At 41.4% G+C, this 25,343-nt stretch overlaps 1 protein-coding gene across 9 annotated transcripts in view; it reads left to right on the top strand.

Moving 5' to 3' along the window:
* GRIA3 (glutamate ionotropic receptor AMPA type subunit 3) overlaps nucleotides 1-25,343 on the top strand; it is a 258,425-nt gene that overhangs the window by 196,802 nt on the left and 36,280 nt on the right. For all 9 annotated transcript variants that reach the window (XR_005060543.2, XM_017649762.3, XM_017649765.3 and 6 more), the window contains one exon: nucleotides 4,189-4,387. Coding sequence is in view for 8 of the 9 variants with exons in the window: in XM_017649762.3 (XP_017505251.1) it covers nucleotides 4,189-4,387 (199 nt within the window). In the remaining variant the exon portion in view is untranslated. The remainder of the gene's footprint in view (nucleotides 1-4,188; nucleotides 4,388-25,343) is intronic.

The following is a 25,343-nucleotide window of genomic DNA, read 5'->3' as shown; positions in this document are numbered from 1 at the left end:
TACTACATCTTTATAAACACTAAATGTGTAGCATTTTACAGCCATTTCATTATACTAACCTCAAAACCTGTCTGTGCAAGCAAACTATTTGAAATGAATGTCAAACATTTTGAAGTAGCATTAATGGAGGAAAAGACACTGGAAAATGACAGGTCTTTTTAACTCAACTATAAAGGCTTGTCTTGCTTTAGTAGATCCTTTTAAAAATGTGCTGGGGCTCACCAGTCAGTCACTTTTTATATAGCCTCCATGTGAAATGTGGGCTTAAATGGTTACAATTTCACCAATGAGAAAACAGAAATGTAAAAATTCTTACAGAGCTTTTTCTCTATGACTTCCATGGCACCTTTTTTCAGTGAAAGAATTTAAGCATCCATGCCACACAAGGGAAGAAGGTGGTAGAAATTCCACAAAGACTCTTGTCAGGGTTGCTACTGACTTAGAAGAACATGGAGTGCACATTTACACATATAACACTGATTCCAAGGAAGCCCCTGTTTCTATCTAGGCTGAGGCTTGTAGATACTGATACTATTATACCATTTCTGTGTAGCTGGATAGTCACCAAAATTCTGCATGCTCACGGGTATATCATAAAATTAACCACATAATTTGAAAAGTCAGTAGCCATATAGACAAGCCATTTTGCATTTAGGTTTATTTTCAGCCATGTCAATAGTCAATCTCAGCAAAGTCATACAGATCAACCACATGATTATCTGAGTCAGCTATTAAGGTGGCCAAAATATCCAGATGATAACGTGCAGGTTTGACTTTAGATCATACAGACACAGCCATACTCCATTAGCCTCAATTGAATGGCACAAGTGTAATTTCCATAAATTACTGTATTTTTCTCCACATTTCAAGTAGACAATGCATAACTATCATTAGTATTCACAGCAGCAGAATACACCCCTTTCCATACCAAACGACGACTCTGGAAATACTCCAAAATCAGCTATCCCCTTGGTCTCAGTAAAACACCATCATTCCAAATAAGGATGACATTCACGGTTCCACTCCAAATGAACAGCAGATAATAAACAATAATTATCCAAACATGTTTGGTTTTCCTGCAGCTAGATTTCTCACTGTTTGTAGGCAAATTGCACCTTCTATAATTTATACACCATTCTGGGTTTTCTTATATAAAATATGATTCTTTTGTACTATACAAATGTGGGCATTTCTATCAGTGTATAAGTATAAATCCTTTATTTCCTATTTCTCTTCTCTATGCCTCAGTTTCTTTATCTGTAAAATGACTTTTTTTTAAGGTATCATTGATAAACAATCTAATGAAGGTTTCACATGAGCAACATTGTGGTTACTACATTCCCTGCTATTATCAAGTCCCCACCGCATACCCCATTACAGTCACTGTCCATCAGCATAGTAAGATGCTATAGTGTCACTACTTGTCTTCTCTGTGCTATACACTCTTCACTGTGACCCCCCTTTATTATGTGTACTAATCATAATACCCTTAATCCCCTTCTCCCATCCTCCGCACCCCCTTTCCCTTTGGTAGCCACTAGTCCCTTCTTGGAGTCTGTGAGTCTGCTGCTGTTTTGTTCCTTCCGTTTTTGCTTCATTCTTATACTCCACAAATGAGGGAAATCATTTGGCAATTGTCTTTCTCTGCCTAATGCCTCTGTTTTCTTATTTGTAAACTAGTACCTAACTATAGGGTTGGAGGATTAAAAGAGTTGACACATGTAAAGCAACTAGAACAGTCTGGCACACAGAAGTCCTCAGTTTTAGCTATTTTGGTCATCATTTTTGTTACCCTATTACTAAGATGCAATTTTGGAGCATTAACCTTTTATACAGTAAAGTTATTTCCAGAGGCATATCAGTCAAAAATAAATTAAATGTATATGGTAACAATCAGGAAAGACTATGAAAGGTTCAGATTCATAATTGAAGTATTCTATAAACTAGCATCCAGAAGTATGAGATACACATTTTTTTCTGACTCATCCAGATGTTTTTTACCTCTTCTGATTAACAGGGAAATGTTCCCAGATGAAATCCTGAGAGAGTAAAAGTATTAGAATAATATGTTACAAAGCAGATTTTCACATCCAAAAAGCTAGAAGTGGTTGTGCTCAGAAATACATAAATACATGTCATTTAAAGCATCCAGGGACCAAACAGGAATTACAGGCTTTAGAAAAAAACAAGTTATTTTGTTAGCCAATAAAGAACACTGCTTATCAAAACACTTGCCCAAATTATTTGATCAGAGTGTAAAATCTGAAACTGAACTTTCCAGAGGCTAATAAAACTTTATCTTGGGGCACAGGCATTTAAATTTGCCTCAGAGTGGTAAAACGCGAGTACAAACAGTAAAAAAGCTTGCTTTGCCAGCTCTCGGCCCAGAACTGCTCTCTTCCCACAGAGCATGGAGATGGTGCCAGGCTCCCACACATATTCTGGCCGTTATGGCAGAGTGGGTTCTTTTCCTGTGAGCTTTTCTGGGCATGGGAGAACACAGCCTAACCAGAATGGAGCTCTGCCATAGAGCAGAACTATCCTAGAGATAACGTGGCAATGTTTCATAAAACCTAGGGACAGATTTTCATTTCTGCAGACAGAGCCAGCCTTCAGTGATACTGGGCAGGAGATGACATTTGCGCAGCTCGAGCTGCTACCTGTCATTGAGCATTGAGAGCCCTCATGCTGCCCCCTGACTTCCCACAGACCCTCTCCCTGAGTAGCACTCGTGATGTAGGCCCAAGATTCCCAATCCTGGCTGCACCAGTGGTTTATAAATATCCTGCCGCTTAGGCCCAACCTCCAGAAATTCTGCCTTTCACTGGTCTAGGGTGGAAACTAGGCTTTTTCTTCTTCTTTGTGGTCTTTTTTTTTTCTTTTCTTTTGTCTCAAGCTCCCCATATGATATTGATGTGCAGGCCAAGTTGCAAATCAGTGAGAGAGAAGGACAACATTCCTCAGTGTGGTGAGCAGACCACTGCAATCACCAGTGATGCTTAAGAAGTACAGATTCTTGAGCACTCAGATATTCTGAATCTGCATTTTTAACAAACACCCCAGGTAATGGCAATGCATAGTCTCAGTTAAGGACAAAATTTGCCCTTATTAAAACTTTCCCATCTTCTTTCCCATTGTCTACTAACTGGATAGACTAATCCAGGCTACTGTGACAATAGGTGCTGTTGGAAGTAATACATCTTGCCCACACCTCGTGAAGAAAATGCGGAGGGTGATTCTAACAGGATGTCTATGGGAGGCCAGTGAGGATGGCCATTTGTTTGGGTTGGTTTTGTTGGGGTTGCGGGTTAGGTAAACAAACCTTCTCATGCTTCTCAAATCCTATTATATAGGTAGTTTCTTACCTCACTGGGGGCCTGTCCTGTGTGCTTAGGTTTAGTGTGTAAATAGGAAGAGTTTTGATCCCTAAAGCTAAACTCCTGAGCACCACTATTTATATGGAGATGATAATAAATATTATCTACGGCTCCTTGCCTCATAGGTGACCAACTCTGCGAAATGGTGATGTCTTTATTAAATATATTAAACTCAAGGCGAAGAGTACTCATTTACCAGCACCTACCCATTTCTCTTCAAATATGTAAAGGTTCTTGACTCTGTTTCTCCCCTGACATCACCTTATGTCAGTGGTTCTCAACCTTGGCTGCACACTGTAATCACCTGGTGAGCTTTAAAAAATATGTTTGCCTGGCTCCCACTCCTAAGTTCTGATTTAACCGGTCTTGGGTGGCTCAAGCATGAGATTTCTTTCAAAAGATCCCATGTGATTCTACTGCACAGGCAAGGCTGAGACCCACTTACCTTAAAGGAATTAGAGCAGTCTTCCAGAGTTGTACGGGCAAAACTCACAGGAAGAGTATCTGATAAGCAGAATGATTACATGTAAGCACTAGCTAATCAAAAGAAGGTATTTTTCCTGCCGTTAAGAAATCCTGCTTTGAAACCTGTATAGGCCTGAAGAGCATCATGCATGTGCCATCGTCATATGCTGTCATGACACGGGGTGTTGTCGGTAATGTGTTACTTTTGTTTGACATTTTAATTACCTGACATCGTCTATTCAACTATACCGAAACCACTCCTCTTTCCAGAAATAAAGATAGGGATTTCTTAAACTGAAATCTGGCCCCTCTGGGTCTGGATTGGTCTTTGTTTTCTGTTTTGTAGATCGCTCTCTGGGCGCATTGTCGGAGGGGTTTGGTGGTTCTTCACCCTGATCATAATTTCTTCCTATACTGCCAATCTCGCTGCTTTCCTGACCGTGGAGAGGATGGTTTCTCCCATAGAGAGTGCTGAAGACTTAGCTAAGCAGACTGAAATTGCATATGGGACCCTGGACTCCGGTTCAACAAAAGAATTTTTCAGAGTAAGTGCTTTACAGTTAATTGGGCCTGTTGGTTTTTACTTTATCATCTTCTCACAAAGGCAAATTAGGGGTGCTTTCAAGGGAGGGTTGGGGAAGGGTGGGAATGTTGTCAAAGCAGAGTATCTTAAATACAGCACTACTTGGTTGGTGACCTAATTCATTGTCTTTAGAACTAAGGCTTGTGGGTGACAAACAACCGGTATGTCAAAAGCACTACACTTGAACTCCCAGGTTGGAAGCCCAACCCTGCCCCAAAGGGACTGTTTGTCCTTGGGTAAGTCATTTAACTTCTGCCAGCCTCAGTGCCTTCACTTGAATAATGAGGGGACAGAACTAAATAATATCTTTTCTCCTTCCTAGCATTTACAAAAGCAGTCATTTTATGTCTCAGCAGTTCACAGAAGTTAGATAATTGACTAAGACTATGAGGAGCGATGGCCTATAAAATTACATATTCTATTTTAGACAATGATTTCCTGTTGAAATGTATTACAGTTGTTTCAAGTATCCATGTACATGCTGATAATTCAATTGTCAGGGAGGCTGATAATTGTTTTAATTTATTGAGCAGACATATTGCCGCCGACTCCCCACCTCTACCCCCCAGCCAGGCCAAATCTTCATGAGGAAACAGCAAACTGTTCACTAGCAAAAGTTATACAGCTACATAAACACTGTCAAGAGGAAAAATGAAAGGAAATCAAAGCAGAAAATTATAGAAGGGTAATACATGGAACAAACCACTTTTACATAAGCTATCAAGATCTTTGTTTTGTAGCAACTGGACTATAAGAAAGGCTACCAGTGGTGTGCTTAAGACCTCAAATGCTTTTTTCAGTTGGCCCAACCAGGAAAATAAGGTGGTTTCGATTAGAAGACAGACCCATTTTATACATTAGCACTGGTACCAGTCTGCCACTAACCATTCTAACTGGTTGTAGCAATGATCCACAAGCCATTTGTATAGTAAGTAGAAAGGAAGCGTTTAGTCTCCGCAACCAGTAATCAAGTGATTGCATGCAGGCAGAATTGCTGACTTTTTCTCAAAGGTCCAGAGTAAACAGATGTTGACTGTAAATCAGCCTGTTTAAGAAATCACTAAGAAATGTATTTCTACATGTATTATCATGAGATTTGTCCAATTATTTATGGGAAACCAGAAAGAGTAAGTTTCTTGAAATCATAGCAATCAACTAAAACCTGTTGTCATTCCCTGAAAGAAAAGGGGTTGGTTCCAGGACCCTTTCCAGAATTCCCATTGGCTCTGGATGTCCCTATCTCACTTCTACCACATTTGCTGAGCACATCACAATTCCCAACCAGGGAAAGGAGCCCAGTATTGGAAGCATTAAAATGATATAAATACTCTCTGGATCTAACCTGACCTTGACCCTCACTACTATGACAGTTCCAGAAATTTATCTGGGAATAATCCCTTATCTCCTGGAAATCACTCATAGGTTTCAAGGCAGAAAGCCAGGGATTTCCATCCACTGAGCAGCCAGCATATAATCAGCTCCACAGAAATCAGGTTTGATATTGTTCAAAAAGAAAGCCACAGGCCCAAGAGGGAGGCACTTGTGCTGGGCCAGGTCAGCAAACCTGGGCTAGCCTAATAACAGTTTCAACCTCCCCCAGAAACATAATCTTAACAGGAATTTTAAGTCAATCAGAAATGTTCTGGTCAGCACCAGTGAGGTAATCAGTCACATGAGCCCTCTCCACCTGCTCCGGCCCCCCAAAAGAAGCTGAGGCTCTCTACATAAGACCCCATGCTCTTCCCCCTAAGGGAGGGTGACCTTGCCTGAAACAATCTTTTCTTTTGCTAGTAACATCTTGCCCCACCCACCTTCATATACAGTTCTTCAGTGTACCTCCATATTTGCTAGATGGGATATTGCCAGATTCATGAATCACTTAATAAAGCAAATTAGATCTTCAAATTTACTTGGTTTAATTTTTTTTAACAGTATTAACCTTCAACAGGGCTTATGTTCACCATCCCAATAGGCATCAAGTTGCTATATGAAGTAATAGACCACTTAGGCTATCAAGACACCAGACTTGGACCCTCTTATAAGAAATACTTGTTCCATTGAAAAGCATTTTGCCTTCAACAATGATTAGAAATTAGGAAGGTGTGCTTTAAATGGTAATCAATAGATGGCATCAATTCCCATTAAGCTTTCAAAGGCCATTCATCCATATTGCAGGCAAAGGAGGCTCTCCTTGAAGATTTATTAGCACAAAGGCTTGGAAGTGTGACCAAATAGTCATTGTCCCCATGCCCACACCCCATCCCCCATGCATTTTGTGTCTTTCTCAAAAACCAGGAGAGCATCTACTAATCCATTCAATGACGGTTTCATTAAAGTGTGTATTACCAGAGCCCATTTGAATCAGTATTCAATTCTGAGCAAAGCTATTGCCACATTCTAATTGGTTTGCAGTTTCTAATGCTCACCAATTCCTAGTGACCTTTACAGCCAATGAGTAATTCCTATGGAAATGGACCTGTTTTGAAAACCTGATTAGAGAAGGAGTTGGTTATTTCTAAGAATAAGGAAGTACAAATCATTTTCTAATCCCAAGCGCATCCTGAGTGTCACTTTTTCTTTTTCCCCAACTGGTGGTTACTGACGGCATTGGGACTCTGGGGGAAAGTTCAGGGCAGCACAAAAGGTTGCTGGTCCAGGAGTGGAACTGAGCAGTATAGAAAATCAGCTCTTTCAGCCTGCTTGTACTAAAAATGTTATGCAAACCTAACAAAGGGCAAGCTTAGTATTCATACAATAAGGAGGGGGTCAGGGGTAACCAGATGCCATTTGTCCTCTCTGTGTCCTCCACTCCACTCCTTTGAACCCCACACATCAGAGAAGGCAACCAGCAAGAGCACATCATCTCGCTCAGCTACTTGACTGCCCCAACATGTCACTTCCCCCTCAGTCCTCCAGGATCTCAAGGCAATTTTAAAAACAGTAATTCCTCCAACCCATGAAGAAAGCAGACATCCTCTGATGGCAAGCCTTCTGAACTTTAGAGGATAAAACAAGAAGATCACATGCAACATTTACAAACATAACAGGAGCACATTTTCTTCTCATTCCCACACCATACTGAAACCACAGGGACCAAACAGTAATACCATAAAACAGCCTGGGGCCAGCCCTCCAGTTCTTCCACTAAGAGAGAAATAAATAAAATAAAATTCCTTTCTAATTGCCCTGCAGTCATTTTTACTCATCCTGGGTAAGGCTGCCATCATAATGACAGTTTTGTAAAATGATTCCTTTGTTTCTCTCATTTTCTGAGCTATCCTTAGCTGTTATCTTACAATCGCATAAAGTCACAGGCACAAAGGGGCCTGTTCCATCAGGAAAGGCAGGGAGGGACAGAACAAAATACATGCACCTTGAAGAGACATCTGAATTACCATCAACCCTCTTGACCTGACAACTGATTTCCTTAGACAGCACCTCCAAAACTAAATGTTCCAACCACAGTGGAGGCACCCATGCTAAAAAACAAGCCAACAGCTTTATTGTCATGGCCCAGAGAAATGCCACTATGATTTGGAAAGCTGCATCAAAATAATCATTCTCCACTAGGTTTTGGAAATTTAACCTGATACAGTTTCATGTTAAAAAGTAGCACTGGGAGAAAAAGCAATTCCAAAATTCTCTCTGCCTGCAGACCTCTAGAAATATTACAAAACAACTCCAATGCTTGATTTCTTTTCCAAACACTGGGCCATATCCCCACTGAAGATAGTTCAGAGGATAAAAGGAGGTTGTTTTTTAAATGCAATGTTTAATACTAATTTAAACCCCTTTAAAGAAATTAAATATAAAAGGAAAGAGGCAGGGAGAGAATGACTTGCTCCAGTGCCCTAGACAGGACAGAAGAACTGAACTTTGGAGACTTTATCAGCTAGGGGATTGCCCCATCTTCTGAGTAGCAGATGTTGGGGAGGAAGAAATTTCCTCTACCCCTTGAGGTTCTTCTAGCTGATCTAAGAATCAAATTGACATGAGACAGATTAACAGGAGAAAAACCCAAAGTTTAATTATGTACATATGGGGAAGCCATAGACATGGGTTCCAAAGACAGTCAGGGAGAATGAGGCCTATATGTTATCCTAAACCAAGGAGTCGGGGGTAAGGGTCTGAGACTCCAAAAGAAAAGGGAAGCAATTCACAGGAATATGAAAAAGGTAAATGTTTGGTAAATGAAATACTTGATGGGCCACGCAGAAATAATGTGGCACAGAGAAGAATTTTAAGACTTTGTCACATCCCTCCCTGTCTACCACCCCTAGTTTACACTGTAATACAGATATTCATGGTGAGAGTTCTCCCGGAGCAGTTCTTCCATCTAAATTCTTTTTATGCAGCTGTCAGGGAGTGGGGGAGGTCAAAGCATCTTCCTGAGTCTTTTGGGCTTTGATGATTTTCAGCTCAAAGTAATCTCCATGTCACAATGGCACATGTTGGGGTGGCGTGCCCTTGGTCCCTACACAGGCATTGTAAGCCCCATGTAGCAATGTTGTATTAACTCATAGAAATTGTTTTGTTTGAACACAAGACTCTTTAACTGTTATCATCAGTCATTTTAATTTTTAATTTTTTTCAATGGAGGCAGCACACCAAGAGCCCTCCCCAACTGATTTGGGAAGTTGTCCCTACTAAAAATATTTAGATTCTACTTATACATTCAGAATATCTCTGTCTCTGCCTCTCTCTCTCTCTCTCACTCACACACATTTTCAATTGGAGACCACATTTCAATATTTATTATCTATTATAGGGCTTTTAAAGTAAATAAGGAAAAGAGAAAATTCTCTCCACAAATATACCTATGCTAAGTACGTTGACATCTTAACAAGATCAAGAAAACTAATCATTAATCCTTAAGCTTTACACTGAGCTCTGGACATGCTAGCCCTCTCTTATCCCTTAACCTATGCCCTAGCTTTAGGATACACATCAAAATGTAAAACTCCTTCTGTTAAAAATTTTCTCACCAAGTACTATGATGAATTTGTGATCTTGACAGACAATATACATGGATGACCACAACCAAGTGAAACATTGTGACCAAATGTTTGAGGACATGGCCAACCACAAACTAGGGAACACATAACAGCAACAAGAGATGAGTTGACACCAAGGGCTGATAGGTCAGAGATATCTATTGTACATACTACGCAATTTTTAAAAAGTAAATTTGTTCTTAAGTTTTGACATGGGCTGTTCTAACACTGCCTTCTCAAAGAAAAAAAAACCTTAGTTTCTATGTCATTAATATGTTACACAGCAAGACTCGTGGACCTTACAGGTCAAGACTGGAGGTAGAGGGGCAGGCACAAGGCGAGGATGCTGAGACCTTGCCAAATAGGCCTCTGGAAGAGGTGACGTTCAGACAGTGCTTGGCCTTTCCCATCCTCAGCAGCCACTCTAGATTCTATTATTTATTCACCACCCTTTCAATAACTTTTTTTTCTGCATGTTCTATGTGCCAAGTTCTAGGCTAAGCCCTGAGGATCCATCTTTATAAACAAAATTAAATTTATATCTGTCTTTTACCAAATCACATGAAAATACTTGGACAGGGTTTTTTCACCATATTTGGAGGTTATTTGGGGGAGAGACTGACTTAAAATATAGGCCTCCCAGAGAACTAGATGATCATCCTTCCAGGGCAGCTGATAGTGTTTTATTTCTATGGAGCTGCTTCTCAGCATGTGCCCATTGAGGGGTATGCTCCTTGACGAGTAACAGCAAGGCAAATGATCCTCCATAACCCCAGCAGGAAGGTCAGCTAGGTGATGAATAAAACAGAAATGGCCTCTACCGTCTGGGGGCTCACAATCTAGTGGGCTGTCAGTTTTCAGCATATCTCCACATACATTACCATATTCAGTTCACACAGCAACACTGCCGTGCAACCAGAACAGGTATGATTACACCTACTTCACAGAGGACACTGAGGCAATATGACATTGTGACCTGCCAAACGTCCCTCGGCTCCAAGGGGAAAAAGCTAGAACACTTGAGTCCAGATCGGGTCCTCTCTCCATTCCATTTCACACTTCCTGGTGTTTGTGTTCACAGAGACATGGGGCATAATGCATGAACCAAGCCTGTAGGGCAGTCCAGGTTAAGGCATCCATATCATCTCCTGGTTGATCTTTGCTTTTATTCCCCTTGATGGATCAATTAGGAAAGGAAACCTACATACACCTTTAAATCACATTTTTCTGTGCTCTGACAGCCTGGAAAGGCTCCAAGATAAGAAGGTAAAGTAAAGGAAGACATACATAAAACGGGAGTGAATGTCACCAACACAGCACACCTGCTATCCATGGGTTTTTAGAGCTTCTGAAATGCCAAGAGTTATGTCATGGTGTGGATAAAACTGGGAAGCACAAGAGAGAGGGTGAAAATGATTTGCAGTTCCACACCCACTGATGGCTTTGTTTCTCTTTGGGTAATGGGCATTGGGTCTCAGTTTCCCTATCTATCATGGGGAATATTCTCTGCTTTAGCTTCCTTATGGAGTTCCTCACTAAAAGTTCCTTAAAAGTATGAAGGGTTCTACACATCCCAGGAGACTTTGGGGAAGGGGACAAGCAATAGAGCAATTAAAGCATAAAGACTATCCAGACACGGCTCTATGGATATATGAGGGTGGAATACTTCTAGAACAAAAAAATAATAAAAATCTCTGCTGGCTCAGTGGAAGAGAGGTGGATTTTTTTCTGGCTTCGGGAGGAGAGAGAGAAAGCTCATTTATATCCTTCCCAAACCCTCCTGATCCCATTCCTACCCCTATTATAAAATACTACTGAACTTATCTCTTAGTCCATCCTTAGCCATTCGTTTGTGGCCTGCAGATTCGACTTCAGCATACACAATTTAGATCTGCCCTTGAAGACCACCTAGAAACTTCAGGTGCTTCCAAGGTGGTTTGCAGGCCATCTGCCCAAAGTAACCAACCATATGGATTTCATTAGCCCATCTCCATTAGTCTTCCCAGATAACCTACTTGCTTATGAGAGCATTTCACAGCCCAGAAAGCCTAAGGGTGTTAAGTCCTCCTTGTCTCTGAGGCTGCCAACTCTCTCAGACAGCACCAGGATAATTAACATCACACAGGACTCCCAGATCTTTGTGAGAACTCTGAAACTCTTTCCTAGAGGAACTCCTCTCAGGACTTCACTTGCTTTTCTCTGACAAAGTCAAATCACCTAATAGCCTTCCAGTGAAAGGACTGGAGCCCATCTGTTCAATTAGACTTGCAGTGAGTTCATATGGCAAGCCCACGCAGGTTAATTATTTGCATCTCTTTCATCACCACAGAGGGGCTAAATAAGGATCAAGTAAAAATTCAACTTACTGCAACACAACTAACAAAACATTCAAATAACTGGAATGCTTAGTTGCACTCCACTTTTGAAGGGCAAAGGCAACTCACACAAACAAAACAGCGAGCACTTGAATCAGGTCTGCACCTGGATCCGGTCTGCACCCAGCAATACACAGACGTGAAATCCTCCCTTGTCTCTGCCTCCGCCCAAAGCACAGGGTGGAGCTCTTTATATAGTGACTCAGTCAATAATAGCTCATTGCCTAAGGGTGTGGGTGCATTAGCCTAGCAGTAGGCCAATTACATCATCAAGTAGTTTAGGTTCAGGTGAGGATCCTGGCCAGAGGAACCTTCACTTTATCCACACTGTCTTGGGGATTTAGGAGGAAGGGGGTTCAGGGAGAGCCCTTTAAGGAGGGAACATTTTGTTGAAGATGTCAATAATAAGAAGAGTTAGCCATGTGAAAATCTGATGGAAGAGTATTCCAAATGGAAGGAATAACAAGTGCAAAATTCCTGGTGCAGGAATAATCCTGGCATGTTTGAAGGGACAGGGAGCAGACCAGTATGGCTGAAGAATGAAGTTCCATACTAGAGTTATAGTGATGGAGGTTGTATAAAGGGGTCAGATTTCAGATTTATTTAGGAGATAGAGTCACAGAATTTGCTGATGGATTGGATAACCTCTGTGAACAAAAGGGAAGAGCCAAGCATGACTGTCAGATTTTTGGCCTTCCTCTTCAGTGCTCACTAATGAAATCTCTAAGTCCTACATTCTTTATATAATTCAAGGATACTTGCTAAACTGTAGTAACAAGGGCTGAAAAGGTACACTAGGACTTGTTAGGAAAATTTTCATGTGGGAAAATGTCTTTTTTTTAATCCTCAAAAATCTTTAAAGTCCAGAAGCCCCTAATGATTCATGACTCTACTGGATATTACTGCTGTCTTCTTCAAAGATGGTTTAATGGTATATTTTCATAGGTAATTCCATTTTGTCAAAACATAACTTTCTTTATATTCCTGTAAGTGGTAACTCATTTTTGCCACATGGAAGAAAAGATACATCCAGATAAATTCAGGCAAGCTTACATAATATGGGGGGGGGGCAAGTATGAGGAAGGCAGTATAGCACAGGGAAGACAAGTAGTGACTCTATAGCATCCTACAATGCTGATGAATAGTGACTGCAATGAGGTGTGGGGGGGCACTTGATAATAGGGGGGAATGTAGTAACCACAATGTTGCTCATGTGAATTCTTCATAAGATTGTATATCAATGATACCTTTAAAAAAAAATTCAGGCAAGCTTAGTGATTTCCTAGTCCTTTCAGGGATCCTCCCTGGGATGACAGCCAAGTTCCAGGGCACTTACATGGCATCATGGCATCAGGGGCAGCCATCTCAGCCCAGATCATCATGATCACATCCAGGCATCCACTGAGCTGTACCATCCAATTTGGGTGTCAAGCAGTCTTTCTTCTCCACACTACTATCATCTGACTTATATGTAACCATCCAAATCTTCATCAGCACTTGGCTTTAGCATGCCCTCATCTGGCCAATTTACCTCTGCAGGCCTAACTCTACAGGCCTCACTCTAACTCTGCACTTACTCTGGCTCATTCTCATTCTCTCTCTTTCTTTCCCCTTCACTGTTGTAGGGCTACTGAAAAGGTCTGTTTCTCTCCTACCAGTCTAGGGACTCTCAGACTTCTGTTAGCTCCTTCTTCCTAGAGATCCCATTGTAGCCATTGCTATTCTACCACAGCCACACTAAGCTAGTGTGACCTGTTTTCTTAGATTCATCATCCCTGTGCTACACCCTGGGAAACGAGGCCTCATTATTCCTGCCCTGGGATCCTCAAATAGCTCAAAGTCTTGTCATTCTTCCCCATTTTGGGGAACCGGTGTGGGGGGCCAGGGCACAGAGCCCTTTCTCGAGACTTATATCCCAGTCTGACTTCTCTTATACTCCTCTCTGCCTCAGCTTTTATCTGGCCTCCAGGGGTGGTCAATCAGGCTTTTTATCTATCTGCTTTCTAATTCATTGAGTATGGCATAAACTTCCCTTGTTATACTTTAGGCCATAGAATTTTGAAGCCCAAAAACTTTTTCTCAAAAAGCCCAGCTCTTACTAATCTAAAACTTGGCTTTCAGATTACTAAGATAGTGTTGTCTCTGCTGTAACTTTTTAAAATAGTTTTACTGAGATACAATTCCTATACCATACAATTCACCCATCTAAAATAGACACTTCAGTAGGTTTTGGTATATTACATTATTAATTTTTAAAAATTAAAATATATATAGCATGAAATTTGCCATTTTAACCATTTTTAAGTATTTTTAAGCAATCAGTGGCATTCATTACATTCAAAATGTTGTACAATCATGACCACTATGTCCAAAACAATTTCGTCACCTCAAACAGAAACTCTGTAACCATTAATCAGTAACTTCCTGTTCCGCCAGTCCCTAGCCCCTGGTAACCACTATTCTGCTTTCCATCTCTATGTCTCCATGTGGAGTCATACAGTATTTCTCTTTTTGTGTCTGGCTTATTTCACTTTAGTACAGTGTCTTCACTGGAGGGGAGCATGCTTCTTCTTTCTATGTTTGGGCTGCAACTCTGATGACCTAGCAAGAGTGCACTAGAATGCAGGGGATGTCTGGTGGAATGAAACTCATCATTCTTCTGTTCCAAATGGTTTAGAATGTTACCTGTCTGAAGGGAGGGGCTTAGATAGAGATGACCACTGCATTTCTTCCCAGTTCTGCTCATAGGCATCTATCTGTGTGTGTTAGCCCCAAAAGTGATCTGTGCCCTAATGAAGATATTTCTGAGGGTGGTTAGCTGCTATGCCTAGAGAAACCTAAATTCTAGAACAGACTCTTACTTCCCAGTTTTATCAAAATTCTTATGCATTCACAGCCTGACTTATTTGACTCTTAATTTTATTTCCTTTGAGTTTCTGGTCTGAGCTTATAGACTATTTCTTGTAACACTGGTTTTCCTACCCACTGGTTAAAGAACCCTGTCCTAGATGCTTTGGGAATGAATAGGGGATGCTGTCCAGACCCCTGAGTCCAGAATGCAGACAGTAAAGGTGTCAGGCTAGTTAATCAGGAAAGGTTTCTGGAGAAAGGGTCATTTAAAAAATATTTAGAGAGAAAAGAGAATTCAAATACAGTTCAAAGGGTGTGTGAGAATATATTTTTGACCAAAAATAATAATAACACACAAACAAGAAGATGAGGGCTTTGCATCATGTTAGACTACGGCTGATATTGACTGAGGAACTTCGAGTTCTCTCTCAGGTTCACACTAAGATTTGTTTGCACAAAATAATGTGTGTATATATGTTTGGGAGGGAGGGAATTTTGAGGGGGATAAAACAGTTTCCAAGAAAAAAGTATTGTTTCGAAACAATGGCATCACAGTAGAAATCAATATATAGACTGCCAAGGGTAAATTGGAAATCATTGCTTGAGACCAAGGTGCTCTGAGCACTGTCTTACTTCTAATTTTATAATTCACATTTTGCATGTGAAGATAAAGTTCATTAAAGAGTGACTCACATAAGAATATTTTGCCTTCCTTTAAATGAGTTTTAGGAACCAATGTTGAAAAGTAAAATCCATCTATGCTCTGGCAAATAATACTGAATGAAAGATTTTATAACCAACCTTTTGCACTTGAAAACAACTGCATTATAACTGGACATTAGTTCAGCCAAAATAAACAGCCCCTTCTCCTAAATGTGGTACTATTAATGGGGTAATTATGAAGAGAATCATATTTAAAGCCCTTTTGCACAGAATTTTGATCTCCAAATATTTTTATCCTTCTCCTTTCTTTCAAACAGACTGGCACACATAGACATGTGGATATGCATATGTACACACACACACACACACACACACACACACACACACACACACACAATTTGGGTAATTGTGGTTAGCAAATAATTGAAGTTTAATATATATGAAAACAGCAGGGAGTAAACTGCCTCACTGGTCAGATCCTGAAGAACACTTTTGCTTTATCTTCTTGGCCTGGGGTTTCAGCCAATTGCACAAACAAGGTTGAGAATAACATGGTCAATGATTGAGGAGAAATATCAATAAATTCAAAGGGGCTTGGGTAAATCATGCAATACAGATCCCTAGAAAATTGTTAAAGGTAAGGGACAAGTGCTTGAAGGACATTTCCAGATTTTTAGAGTTGACATCAAGAGAACAACCATGGCTTCTCGTAGTTCTTTGTTTATCGTGTCTTAAAACATTCGTACTGGGAATTGCCCGATGAGCTGACTTACAAGGACTGGTCTACAGTTTTTTACAAGATTACTTCCCAAATCACAAGTATTGAGACTATTTAGCCTGAAGAAAATATGCAGCAGTAGAATATATTAGGATTGTCTTCAAATGTTTCAAGGGTAGACATTTTAAAGATGAATTGTACTTGTTCTGTAGGGCCCTCAGGGACAGAACAGAAATCAAATAGTGGATATTACAGATACAGAGATTTTGGCTCATTGTAAAAAGAACATTCTAATAGAGCAATCCAAAAATAGAATGGGCTGTCTCCATGGATAGTGAACTGTTCATCTTTGAAGGGATTCAAGAACAGGCTAATGGCCACTTGTCAGGAATGCTGAATAGAGGAGCACTAGACCAGTGTTTGCCCACACTGGTTGCATATAAAATCACCTGGAGAGCTAGTTTAAAAGACAGACTGTTGGGTCTCATACCTCCCTGCCGCATGTTGATTCCACAGGTTCCATTAATACACATTTTTAAACTAGCACCCCAAGTGGTTCCAGGACAGATGACCAACAGCCACTCTTTGAGGAACATTTGCCTGTACAACATATAAGAATTTCTGCTTCGATGATTTGGATTTGCTTTTTTCCTATTAATCCTTTGTGAAGGCTACTGCGAGGAGGCTGAAGGCTGGGCCTGTGCGGCAAAGAGAAGCCTGAGTAGAAGCCGCTGGGACCTATCTGGCAAGAGGAGGTAGCTTGAGGGCAATCACAGCTGACTGCCTGGGTGGTAGCCTCCTCCTCTGGGTGCTCCTCTTCAGCAGGCCAAAGGGAGATGATTGAAGCTGAGGTTGATTGAGCTGGCACTGAGGCGTCAGGGTGGCACCCGTGCAGGTCTCTATAGGGAAGCTTCAGCAGTGGTATTTGGCTAGAGACTATGGACAATAAAAGCCCAGGATAACTAAAAGTGAGGGGGAATTGAGACTGCGGGGGAAAAATGCCCAGAAGCCCCAAAATATTTAGAATTTTGACCTAGTTTTTTCTTCTGTGAGCCATATGACACCCTTCCTTTTCTGTTGCTCATCTACTGGGTGGGTCTTGGGTGACTAGGACTGTTGTATTAATGTCCTTATGGACCCTTCAGCAACCCTCAAGATTCAAACTTCCTATCCTAGAGGAATTCAGGGGGCCAGGGCCAATCGCTGGTTACTGGTAGAGATTTTCAATCAGTATGACCTAGGTACAGGTTGTAGGCAAGAAGAATTCCTTAGGATAAAAGGGGACGGAAGTAGAAAATAGACCAGGAGCTGGAAACTTCTACCCTTTTGAGAGAACCTGTCCCCTACTTTCCTTAGCCACCCCTTACCTCCCTTTCTCTTTCCTTATATTACCTACTGGGTCTTGGGTGGTCAGGGCTGGTATGTTAGTGCTTTTACAGAGGCTTCAGAGAGCTTCTTACCTCAAATGTCCCAACCTGGAAGACTTTAGGTGAACATCCCTCCATGCTGGTCACCTCAGGAAAACAAAGGCAATAGAACTCGCAAAGAAGTAGGGGCACCAGAAATTTCTCAGAGACAGAAAAGAATGAGACATTAGGAAGACACCAGGAGCCTGAAAAACCCCGCCAACATTATAGAAGCTGTCCTACCAGCCCTCCCCCATATCTGCTTTCCCCATGTAGTCTGCAGGGTCTCAGGTGATCACAGGTGCTGTGTTGATGTTTTTACAAAGGCTTCAGGGAAACCCAAACTCCAAAACTCCCAATCCAGGGGACAGTAGGTAGATGAACAAAGAGCTGGAGTTCATATGGGAAAGTTCAAGTATTAAAACATGATTGAAAGCTATGGGAAGAGAAATATCCTTAAAAATGAAAAGGGGCAGAATGATAAATTGCAACAACAGTGTTGAACTCTTGGCTATGAGCCAAAGCTCTCTCCTGCTGTCATGTGACCCATCCCCTACCGCCCTCTTGGTCCTTTTCCATGCCTTTTATTATGAGGCAACTCTACTGCGATGCTGCTCTTCAGAGCCTTCAGGGAGCCTCACTTCTCAAAGTTTCCAACCCAGAGGAGTTTAGCTGGATAGATATGAATCTGATCACCAAGAAGAGCTCTAAATTAGGAGGACATAAATGATGTCAGGAAGAGGAACATATTTTAAAACTGGTTCAGAAGGAAAAGATGGACCAGTAGCCAGGAAACCTCTGCCCTTTCCCCAGAAGCATTTTCCAACATACCGATCCTTATTCTTTACCCCTGTTCCCTTTTTGATTTTACCTGCGGAGTCTGGGCACTGAGCAACAAATTCAATTGCATTCATTTCTTACAGAGGCATTAGGGAGACCAGGGGTTCAGCTTTCCTTGCATAGGAGACTTGTTAACTGGACACTTCCAAGTACCCAAATGGCAAGGTGAAGCTTCCTGGGAGGAACTGGAGCTGACTAGAGAGGGGATTTTGAGCTGGACCCCTCCTTGTAGTATCTTTGACAAGGAAAGTTAGTGAGGGCTCATCTTTCTAGAAAAGAACAGTATGGTGGAGATTTGTGGCCAGACTGAAGTGCTGGCTCTTTAGGCCATAAAGGAAGAAGTGAGATTGCTGTGATCTCTTCTCTCTGCCTCCGTTTTGTTAATTTTACCTTGAGGTTGCCATTTTTACATGATGTGGGTATTAGATCAAAAGAAGTGTGATGCACCAGGGTGGCAGTGGGAGTGTTCCAATTCCCAAGCAAGACAGAAATGCTTTCCAGCCCAGAGGCCAGATTGCCCATCCTCATCCACACCATCGGTTGGAGGGCAGTTGGTCAGCTATGGGCATTGCCAAGTCTCACACAGGGTTAAGGGGTGTGGGCAACTGTTAACAAGGTAGGTAGAGTATTCCCACCACAAATGATTTGCAACACCAATGAACACTCAAGGGGAACCATTCCTTCCTTCTAATCTCCTTTGGGATGCCATCACCTCTCAAACAAAAGTGTGGATCCCAGTTACTACCAAAAAGAGACCTCTACCCCCCTGCCAATTGAAGAATAGTTTATCTCTTTAATGAAGACCAGATCAGTTGTTGTAAGGCTAGTGTCCAATCTTTTTCCGCCCTGTTCCACTGGGACTTTTGCTGTTAACATGGATACCTCTTCCTGTGGCCAGTGGCGCTTAAGGGGTGCAGCAAAGTATCCATTGCATGAGGCCTTCCCACCTTGAATCAGTTTATACTGGTGGTTTTGTCTTCCCAGATAATTACTGGGCTTGCTCTTCTGCCATTCTGGATATTAACAAGGACTAGTTAAAACCATCTTTGTAATCTCCAAGGTTTCCCTTTACTTCCCAAACCTTTGGCTACACAACCCAGCTAGATCCTACCGTAAGTAATCCATATATCAGAAAATCTACAACTGATAAAAGCAATAAATAGTAACTACTCATATTAAAAATATATTCTTCCCTAGAAAACAGAGATTTCCATGCTGCATTTGGGTCTTTAGAGATCATTAACTGCTTGTCAGGAAAACCTAAGAGGATGGATTTCAGAAATAAACATAAAACAGCCCATGCATTGATAGAGAAATAAAATTTGATTTTCAAAAATGAATCTAAGTCATGGCACAGCTTTTTCTAGGAATTCATCTGCTACTTGATTGAACATACACTCTCATACAGGCAAAGCAGCACACACCAGGGAAAGGAAAATTCAAAGGTGTTGGAAAAACTTACTTTTTGAGGGTGAGCCCATCTACATAGATATGGCTACAGCATTCCAGAAGTCTGGTTGCTAATCTTGGAGTCTCCCTTACAATATCAGTCGTTTTTTGCAATAAATTTGATCCATGTGTTCCTCACTCTGTACTATATATTCAGCATGTCCCATGTTGCCAAGACTGAACCGATGAGGAACTTTTAAAAAGTTCTGCATTCCCTGATTTTGTGTTTAAATTTGTAACCTTAATGCTGCATTCATGACCTGTTTTTGCATATCTGTTTGATTGTGCCATCTTAAAAATTCATTTAAACCTGGAAGGACAGCATGACTCCTACCTGCTTCTCGTTAATAACATACTTTTCAGTGGGTGGGTAATGAATGGCCTGGATAGAAATGAGCAGAGATGTAGGATGCCATTAGGTGGAGAAGTGGGGAGGAAATCCACTTTCTCCACCACATTGACAAGCAGTTTCAAGGTACAAGATAGAGAAAGAAGCCTTAGGGAGAGATGACTGTCTCAAGAGAGTTCTTAATTAAATATTCTGCTTTCTTTACATATATTTACTGTGAAGGAAAAGTCATCCTAAAGTCCTTATGAAAAAGAAAGCCAGATAACTCTTAGTCACAGAGTGTCCTGAAGGGCTCTGCCAGTCATACCGGCCTGCAGAAGTGTTATTTGATTTGTTGAGTAAACTCTAGTTCAGCACACTAGCAGGGCCGGAGGGTGGGAGGCAGCAGGCAGGAAGCATTTCAGCTGACAAACGTTTCCCATTAGGTTGACCAGAAGCGGAATAGAAGGCAAGCAGGAGGTTCTTAAAGGAAGAAGAGTATTATTGGCCTACTGCACTTGTCTGGAATAGCAATGGATAATGATGTTCTTGCTTGAGATACAGAGACCCTGTTTTTCAAATTACTGCATTTCTTTGGCAATAACGTGCTGGCACAGAAATGGGGACTTAAGAGAAACAGATTTCAAACCAAGGATTGCTAATAAATTATCCCAGAGGCTACATATTTTGCAGGTACTAGAAAATACATGAAATTAGGAAATGCACCCCGGGCTTTCAGTTTCCCTCTTCTAAATCCTCTGGGATTCACCATGGCTTCCCTCTGCAGTCTGACGATTGGTCTTTACTAAACAGAGGGGAGATCTGTCTATTAGAAAGTCAGTCAAATGAAATAATGATTTGATTAGATTTCCTTTGGAGAGTTTTCATACTTTGGCTTTGCTTCTGCACAACAGTTGCAGTAAACACACAGGCCTGAATATAAAACAACCTCATTTTCCAGATGATCCTTTAAAACAACTTTGCTTCGGCTCATGATTCCATTTCCTGTTTTTTGATTCCTAATGGGACTTTTTGCAAACATGCAATTTGGCCGCATTCGTTTGGGTGTGAGGCTTTTGGCGGAGCTTGGTTCAAGCCCCAAGTCACTGAAGGACAGTACCCAAGCTGAATGGCTGCAACTTTCAAACTCATTCCCTGCAGTCTTACCTCCATCTGAAATGCTGGTCCTGTCCTCCCTTTGGTGACTCAGAAGAGGCAAATTGCATCTGTGACCTTAATGTAACTGTAACACAGTGTGAAAACGCTAGGCAAAGGCATTTGGAATGAGAACTTGACAAAGTTATTTGGAATTTTTAGAAGAAAGCATCTCTGGAGATCCTACCACTTTCAATTTTGATTACACTCCATTCTTCAACCTATCAGAGCTGATACAGGGAAGTACTATTTTTTTTTAAGCTTGGGAAAATTGTGAATGTTGCCACCTGTCTGCCCACCTGTGTTGGAATTCCTTCCTTGGGAAAGAGAATCAGAGAGGGGGACCCAAACAACTTTACACAGCAACTCACAGAGCCAGAAAAAGAAAATTGGGCTGGGTGGAAATTGATGGAATCTACCCGTTTTTTGTTTTCTTGGCACAAATAGTTCCTTTTATAATGAGTTGCTCTTTTGAAGGCAAATATGGTTCTCAGATAGCAGTGACAAGACTATTCTTTCATGGTCTACTAGACCCAGGAGTTCATTTATTTCCTATCATACACAAATAGGGTTAGTTTAAAGGAAACGGCTCCACATATGCCCGAGGTATTTTTGCCCATGCACGTAGTAGAGCTTACCTTTGCCTAAAGAGGCCTTCCCTAAAGGCGCACTAGGTAAGCTAGTCCAGAGCTACAGATGAGCCCTGAGTCGGGCAGCGCTTAGGCTCCGCCCTCCTCCAGCCCCCAAGCCAGGCTGCAGCAAACCCTTCCCATGGGCCCAGGCGGGACTTGAACTCGCAGCACCACTGCTGTCGTCAGGAAGGACACGAGGAATTCTGTGAAGGAGACACTAGGTCGTGGTGACCTTTTGCCGCCCTTTAGTGCCTCTGCCTTCTCCTTTACTGGAGCTATAGTATCCAAAGTGTTGCCACTAGCCTCCTGTGACTATTTACATTTAAATTTGTTAAAATTCAAATTAAATTTAGAATTTAGTTGCTTAGTGGTACCAGTCCCATTCCATGTGCCCAAGAAATGTGTGGCTACAAGCTACTATGTTGAATGGCACAGATAGAGAACATTTCAGAAAGTTCTGTTGGACAGCACTTGCGAGTGTTAGTTCCTTTAGCTTCTTGAGCATAAGGAGCCTGTCTTTCACATCTCCATCTCCTGCAGTGTTCAACCACAGTGCCTGATACAACTATTGAATATGTGTGTTTTGGTGGGGGGGGGCATGGGGATTTAAGTAAGTTTCTTAATTAGATAACAAAGGGTTTGCTGTGTTGCCAAGAGCCATATTAAATTCATTACTCTATAAGCGGACTGTCATTTCATCATTGTGAGAACACTATGAGGTGGCTCCTATTACCATCCCCATTTTCCAGATGAGGAAACTGAGACTCAGTGAGGTTAATGATTTGCTCAAAGTCACACAGCTGACAAGTACCAAAGCCAGGTTTTCATAACTCCAGGACCTGTGCCCTTAATCACCACTCCATGCACCAAAAGAAAACACATTACTGCAAATTTCACCACGGACAGGCGAACCTTTTGCAGAACATTGGTGACTGGGTGGCTTGTCCACAGCATTCATGCTGGCCAAGGCCAAGTAAAGACAGGTTGGGATCAAAGGTCTGGAAATAAAGAATGGAGGTGTGTTGATATGTGTTTGAGTATGGGTATCAAACTAAGTGGCTGCCTGACTACTTTTCTAAATGAAATAATAGCAAATTAGCAGTTTCCTCCGCCATTTCAGCATAAGTAGACCATTGCCTTGGCCCCCAATGTGAAGAAGAGTGAAATCCAATCATTTTGTGAAATCACTCCCACGTGCTGCACTTACCAGAAGGCTCTGTAACTTGAGCTTCCACACTGCAGAGTTTGTGCCAGGACACGCAAATGCCAGAAAATCAATTTTTCTGCAGCTTTTGCTTGTCAGTGTGTTTGCCAGACAAAACCCCAGCCAGCCACTTTTTTTAGATTAGTGTAGCTCCTTTAGAGATAATACTTACTGGAACTCTCCTAACACAGCAAGAAGGAGAAGACTGAAATCAAAGCCCAACTGTTCAAAATTGAGAGCCACAGAAGTTGAAATGTGAATGTGTTAAAAGTGAACATTTTAGAGGCCCCATTGGTCCTTATAAGGTATGCTTCACTGAGCATCTAGTGAATTCACTTTGGTTCAAGTCTGTGCCTCAGTAGCACTGACAGCACCTAACACGGCACCATCCCTCTTGCCACCCACATGTGACTTGTCAGGGTAGCACCTTATCTTGCCTGCCCTCCCCAAGAACTATCGTGATTTTCCTTCCCTCTAGCATTCCTCCGGCACAAATTCTTGAACAAAGCAAACCACAAGGTAGTGGGTATGGCTTGTATTACCCTCCCATATGCCATGAGAGTATAATCTAATGTGTTGAGGATTTAACTGCATGCCAGGCACTGTGCAGGGTGCTTTATAGAAATTATCTCACTTAATATTCTCTCTCCATTTCAAGATCATTACTAGAGTCTTAGAAAAATTTAAGTAATTTATTCAAGCCAAACAGAAGTCATGATCCCTAACAGTAGGCTGTAGGGCCTTAGGACAGGCTAGTGGAGTATTATATCGGTGCCTTTTACATCATGGCATAATGCACAGGCTTCAAAGCTGACCCAAGGAAGATGAAGGCTATGTATGTCAAAATGACAGGTCAGAAAGTAAGCTCAGTCAACTGCCTGGCATTTTGGTCAATGTACTCAGTAGCAGTTTCTCCCCTGAGAGGCAGTGTGGAGTAGCAGGCTAGGCACAGGTTTTGGAAGCCAGCACAGCCAGATTTGAATACTAATTGGGCAGCTTTGCATGTGTGCAACCTGAAAATTATCACTTTACCTCCCTAAGCTTTGTAAGGGGGTGGGGAAGACAAATGATGACAATGTAATTAAGAATATAGACTTTGGTGTGAAATAATGTAGGTTTAACTCTCGTTTAACACCAGCTACTCCATTCATTTATTCATTCAGTTAATATCTATTAAGTATATTCTATATGACAGCCCCTGTCCTAAGTGCTCAGAGGAAACACAGTCCTTGTGCTCACTGTAGTAGATGAGAAAAAAATATGTAAATAATATACATGTTTCAGTGGGTGTTAAGTGAAATGGGAAAAAAAAACCAAGCAGGTAAGGAGACAAAATGTTGGGAGTGCTATTCACTGTCTGCTGATTGAGGAAGTGTGCTCTGTTGAGGTGACCTTTGACCAGACACCTGGTGAAGTGAGGGAGCAGGCCATGCAAACATGAGGTGGAGTGTGGTGGGGAGAAATGCATTCCAGATGCAACCAGATGAGTACAGCCCTGGTGAGGGAATGTGCTTGATGGGTTTGACATGCAGGCCCAAGTGGCTGGAGCAAAGTGAGAGAGGGAGGGAGTGGTAAGAGGTGAGGGCAGTGAAGACAAACCAGAGCCTGTTGTGCTGGGTTTTCTAAGCCCTGGTAGAGATTTTGGATTTTATTCCACGTTGGATAGGAAGTCATTTGGAGAGCTTTGAGCAGAGGAGTGACATGATCCAATTTATGCGCAAAAGGATCATGCTATGCTTATTGCCATATTATTTACAATAACCAAGATATGGAAGCAATCAAAGTATCCATTAGTAGATGAATGGATAAAGAAGATGGGGTACATATACACAATGGAATATTATTCAGCCATAAAAAAGAAAGAATCCTGCCATTTGTGACAACATGAATGGACCTAGAGGGTATTATGCTCAGTGAAATAAGCCAGGCAGAGAAAGATGAATACCATATGATTATCTTTGTTGATTATATGTGGTATCTGAAAAACAAAACAAACAAAACAGAAATAGACTCATAAACACAGGGAAAAGATAGTTGGTTACCATGGGGGCAAGGGGATGGCAAAGTAGGTAAAGGGGATAAAGAGGTAGCAACTTCCAATTATAAACTAAATTAGTCACAGGGATGGGAGTACAGCATAGAGAATATAGCTCATAATATTGTAATGTCTTTGTACAGTGACAGATGGTAATGAATCTTATGGTGAGCATTTAGTAATGTATACAACTGATTAATCACTAAGTTGTTCATATGTTTATATATAATATTATATGTAAACTATATTTCAATAAAAAAATTTTTGAG

The sequence above is a fragment of the Manis javanica genome, chromosome X (genome assembly GCF_040802235.1).
Source record: "Manis javanica isolate MJ-LG chromosome X, MJ_LKY, whole genome shotgun sequence".
Lineage (NCBI taxonomy): Eukaryota > Metazoa > Chordata > Mammalia > Pholidota > Manidae > Manis > Manis javanica.
Note: the sequence above shows the minus strand (reverse complement) of the source record. Positions and strands in the feature narration are given on the sequence as shown.